Consider the following 4,948-nt stretch of genomic DNA (forward strand, 5'->3'; position numbering starts at 1 on the left):
TATATGCAACCATCATTCCTTGGCACGGGAACATTGCACATTACACATCTCATATGATCTAGCTTTCATCGGCTACTTCTTGAAGAGCATTTCGATTCCATAATTATCTTTTTTTTTTCTTTTGAAAAATGCATAGTGAAAAGGGACTAAGGGAGCAATGTAGTCAGTTCAGCGAAATTATTGCAGAAATGACACAGGTAGCCACTCGAAAGGGCTGCTATTTAGGAATTAGCCTGTGTGTCCTAAATTTCAGTTTAATTTTTCAGGACAAAAATGTTTTGAAGTTATGATTTTTAGTTTAAAATTTCAGGACAAAATAAGTATTGGCTAATCTTTAAATAGCATCCTTAAGAATGGTTATTTGTGCACTTGCCCCAAAAAAAATTCAAAGTAATTTATCACTTATTCTACAAAGGGGCCAGTGAAATGCTCGAGTATTGGGAAAAAGGTCAGATTTATCCTTCTACATTAGTAAATTATCCACGTTTATCCCTAGTTCTACTATTCGTCCAAATATATCCCTATCGTTAAGAACGTAGTCAAAAATGTCCCAACCTTAATGGCTGTCATTGTGGCAAAGGACCCTCTCAATAAAAAATTCCACATCATTAAATAGAAATTGTGGACTCTATGTGTATCCAAAAATAAATTAGAAATGAAATAGAAAAAAGTAAGAAAAAATAAAAGGAAACGATAAAGAAACTTAGAAAAAAAGTAAAAGATCTATTCGTGTGGTTGGATGTTTTCGAGCCCAGTAGTGTTTTAGCTTGTACGGTCGCTCGGTCTTCATTGTTTGAGCGCATCAGGGAGAGGCAGTATGATGGCTCTCATTTGCTTGTTCTTAGGTATACAATGCGACACAGTGATGCCAAGCAGGTTACGGTAGGAGATGATGGAGTTTTGAGGATGCAGGGTCGTGTATGTGTGCCTAATGTGGACGGACTACGGGAGTTGATTCTAGAAGAGGCCCACAGTTCCCGGTATTCTATTCATCCGGGCGCTGCCAAGATGTATCAGGACTTGCGACAACATTATTGGTAGAGGAGAATGAATAAAGATATAGTGACATATGTGGCTTGGTGTCTAAATTGTCACCACGTAAAGTACGAGCATCAGAGACCTGGTAGTTTGCTTCAGAAGATAAAGATTCCTGAGTGGAAGTAGGAGCGTATCACTATGGATTTCGTTGTTGGACTCCTACGGACTCATAGGAAGTTCGATGCAGTTTGGGTTATTGTGGATAGACTGACCAAGTCAGCGCATTTCATCCCTGTAGCATTTACCTATTCTTCAGAGCGGTTGGCAGATATTTATATCCGCGAGATCGTTCGTCTTCATGGTGTGCCCGTGTCTATTATTTCTGATCGAGGTACATAGTTTACCTCGCATTTCTCGAGGGCAGTGTAGTGTGAGTTGGGCATGCAGGTTGAGCTGAGCACAACATTTCATCCTTAGATGGACGGACAGTCCGAGCGCACTATTCAAATATTAGAGGATATGCTCTGCGCTTGTGTTATTGACTTCAGAGGCTCATGGGACCATTTCTTGCCGCTAGGGAGTTTGCCTGCAACGACAACTATCAGTTGAGCATCCAGATAGCTCCCTATTAGGCATTATGTGGTAGACGGTGTCAATCGCCAATTGGATGGTTTGAGCCGGGGGAGGCTCAGTTATTGGGTTTAGATTTTGTACAAGATATGTTAGATAAGGTTAAGATCATTCAGGATAGACTTCTCGCCGGTCAGTCTAGGCAGAAGAGTTATGCCGATGGTAATGTCCGTGATGTTGCATTCACGGTCGGAGAGAGAGTGTTGCTTCGGGTATCACCCATGAAGAGTCTAATAAGGTTTGGAAAGAAGGTCAAGTTGAGCCCTAAGAACATCGGGCCTTTTGAGATTCTTGAACGAGTGGGAGAGGTGTCTTACAGACTTGCGTTGCCACCTGGTTTATCAGCGGTCCATCCATTGTTCCATGTGTCCATGCTTCGGAAGTATCACGGTGATCCATACCACGTGTTAGACTTCAGCACTGTCCAGCCGGACAAGTATTTGACCTATGAGGTGGAGCTGACAGCTATTCTAGACCGACAGACTCGCCAGTTGAGATCGAAGAGTTATCCTTCAGTTTGAGTGTAGTCGAGAGGTCAGCCCGTTGAGGCAGCTACCTGGGAGTCCGAGTCCGATATACGGAGTAGATATCCCCACCTTTTTTTCCAGCTCAAGTACTTTTCTATGTCTGTTCGAGGACGAACGGTTATTTTAAAGGTGGAGAATGTGATGACCAGGTGGGTCATCTTATGATTTAAAATCAAATTCTATGTTCCGAGGCCTTTAAAACCTTATTTTACCCCTCCTCGATTTACGTGCATAGTTCGGGCGTGTTTTCGAAAAGTTTTTGTGTTGAAAGTTGATAAAAATATGGATTTTTGCTTAAAAACTTTATTTGAGTTGATTTCGGTCAATATTTTTGGTAAACGGACCCGGATTCGTGTTTTAACAATCCTGGTGGGTCAGTATCGAAATATAGGACTTGGGCATATGCCCGGAATCAGATTCGGAGGTCCCTAGCTCGAGTTATGAATTTTTGATAAAAATTGAAAGTGTGAAAATTTAATGGTTTTTAAGAAATTATTAATGTTTGATTTTGTTGGTATCGGGTCCGTATTTTGGTTTTGGAGCCCAGTGCAGGTTCATTATAATATTTAAGACTTGTACGTAAAATTTGGTGAGAAACAGAGTTGGTTTGACGTGATTCGGACGTCCGGTTGTGAAAATAGAAATTTCAAAGTGTTCTTTAGAATTTCATTTGATTTGATGCTAAATTCGTGATTTTATGTGTTATTTTGGTGATTTGATCGCACGAGCAAGTTTGTATGATGTTTAAGACTTGTGTGTATGTTTGGTTTGGAGCCCCGATGACTCGGGTGATTTTTGGATAGGCTACAGAGTGTTTGGAACTTAGGAATCATAGCTGGTGTTCTTCAGGTCTATAGACTTCGCATTTGCGAAGAAATTATTGCATTGCGAGTAGTGGGCGGGAAGGGCTGTCACACCTCCTTTTTCACCTACACCCCGGAAAAGGGTATATGTAAAGGGAGTTTTTCTAATTAAAGGACAATCGAAATGAGATTTATTTTAAGAAATTTAGAGTCGCCACTTGGGAGATTTATGGTGTCCCAAGTCACCGATTGAATCCCGAATCGAGGAAAATATGACTCTGTTTAACAGTCAGTGAACCAGAAATCTGAGTAAGGAATTCTGTTAACCCGGGAGAAGGTGTTAGGCATTCCCGGATTCCGTGGTTCTAGCACGGTCGCTCAACTGTCATAATCAGGTTATTTATCTGATTTTAATACATGTTGAACCTATGTGCCAATTTTAGCTTTCGACCGCTTTTATTCAATTATTTTTAGAGAAAGTTGAACGTCGTTTAAAACGTTTCTTTGGATCGCATCACATGAAATGCACCCGCAATCCTGAACACATTTTATTCAACGTTTTTGGGATTTGATTTGGGTCACATGAAATGCACACCCGAGTTTAAGAAGGTAAATTATTAAAAACGCACCTAAAGTGACTAATGCGTTATTATCTTTGGGGAGGGCTGTGAAATTCGCTAAACGGCCCATCTCGAATTCTAAGTATTTTATTATAGACATTTAAGAGGACCCCGCAATTTATGCATTTTGTTTAGCAGAGCTCGCCTCATTTATTATTTAAAGGCCAACCTAAAGCAAACTACAATTTTCTACTTAGTTTCTCTCTAATAATAAAAGAAAAGCCCTAATTAATTAGTATTGTTGAAGAACTAATATACTTACGTCCTTGACTTTTATTCAAAAATTCAGTAATTCCCTTGGGCTTCAAGCTCAGCCCAGTAAGAATAAGACATAGTCAAAACTCAAGTTGGGCTTCGGACAGACTTCATTCAGGCCCAACTGTGAGCACGTGATTTTTGTTGCACGAAAACTACTCCAAAAGAAATCAAAAGTAAAACAAATTTCATCTGTATACAATTTTTGAGAATTGGCGTGACATTTTGGTAATTATTTTGTCCGTAAATGTTTACCCTTGTTATAGTTAATTGAAAAATACAAAAATACATGTTGCATGCATATTTAGGATTTAATCATGCATTTAGGAATTAGTTAAACCATCATTTAGCTCTAAAAGGAAAATCAAAAAATATATAAATATATATACCTTTTTATTCTATTTTTTGTCTTTGAGTGATTTTATTTTAAGGTTTTAATTTATGTGTTAATTGTTGTAAGTGTTAATTAATATTTGTGTAGTTTTATTTTTAATTTTACAATTTAATTAGGAATTGTGTTTAAATTAGAAAATTAAAAGAAGAAAAAGAAGTTGAAAAAAATGAAAAAATTCGGATTGGACCAAACAAATCAGGCCCAAATCGATACATAGACCTAGTCCAAATCAACCTGGTCTCACAGACGGTGAAACGACGCCGTATTGGCATCCCCATTCCGAACCATTGATTGATTCAAATGAACGGCCCAGATTAGACCATTCACTTACCCAAACGACGCCGTATAGGGCTATATGATCTCAACCGTTAACCCAATCCTATCCAACGGCCTCAAACCATCCCCAGATGCCCGACCCATTTAACCCCGGACCAACCGGATCTCCTTTTAAGTGGAACGACACCGTTTTACACTAGCCAAGGGATCCTGGCCATTGATCACTTTCTATCCAACGGCCAGGATCAATTCTTCTAAGCCGTATATAAGCCTAACCCCTTTACCCTGCCCCCTATCCAAACACCCCCCCTTCCGTCGTCTCTCTCAGAGACGAACCAAACATCCCGTTTCAAACCCTAGCCGCCACCCCTCACTCTCGCCGTAAACCCGACAACCACGACGCTGATGACCACCAAAATAACACCCCTGATACACCCAACCACCCTGAACACGAATCCGTTAGCA

General features: G+C 39.9%; 1 protein-coding gene across 1 annotated transcript; it reads left to right on the forward strand.

Annotated features, from left to right (window-relative positions):
* The first annotated feature begins 1,697 nt into the window (after positions 1 to 1,697).
* LOC138879586 (uncharacterized) lies at positions 1,698 to 2,129 on the forward strand. Its single transcript, XM_070159200.1, has one exon. It carries the CDS (start codon positions 1,698 to 1,700, stop codon positions 2,127 to 2,129), a length of 432 nt encoding a protein of 143 aa, XP_070015301.1.
* The last annotated feature ends 2,819 nt before the right edge of the window (positions 2,130 to 4,948 follow it).

Source organism: Nicotiana sylvestris, chromosome 10 (assembly GCF_000393655.2).
Source record: "Nicotiana sylvestris chromosome 10, ASM39365v2, whole genome shotgun sequence".
Taxonomy (NCBI): Eukaryota; Viridiplantae; Streptophyta; class Magnoliopsida; order Solanales; family Solanaceae; genus Nicotiana; species Nicotiana sylvestris.

Coding starts and splice junctions, on each gene's coding strand:
- LOC138879586 (XM_070159200.1), top strand. CDS start 1,698: ATGTTAGATAAGGTTAAGATCATTCAGGATAGACTTCTCGCCGGTCAG.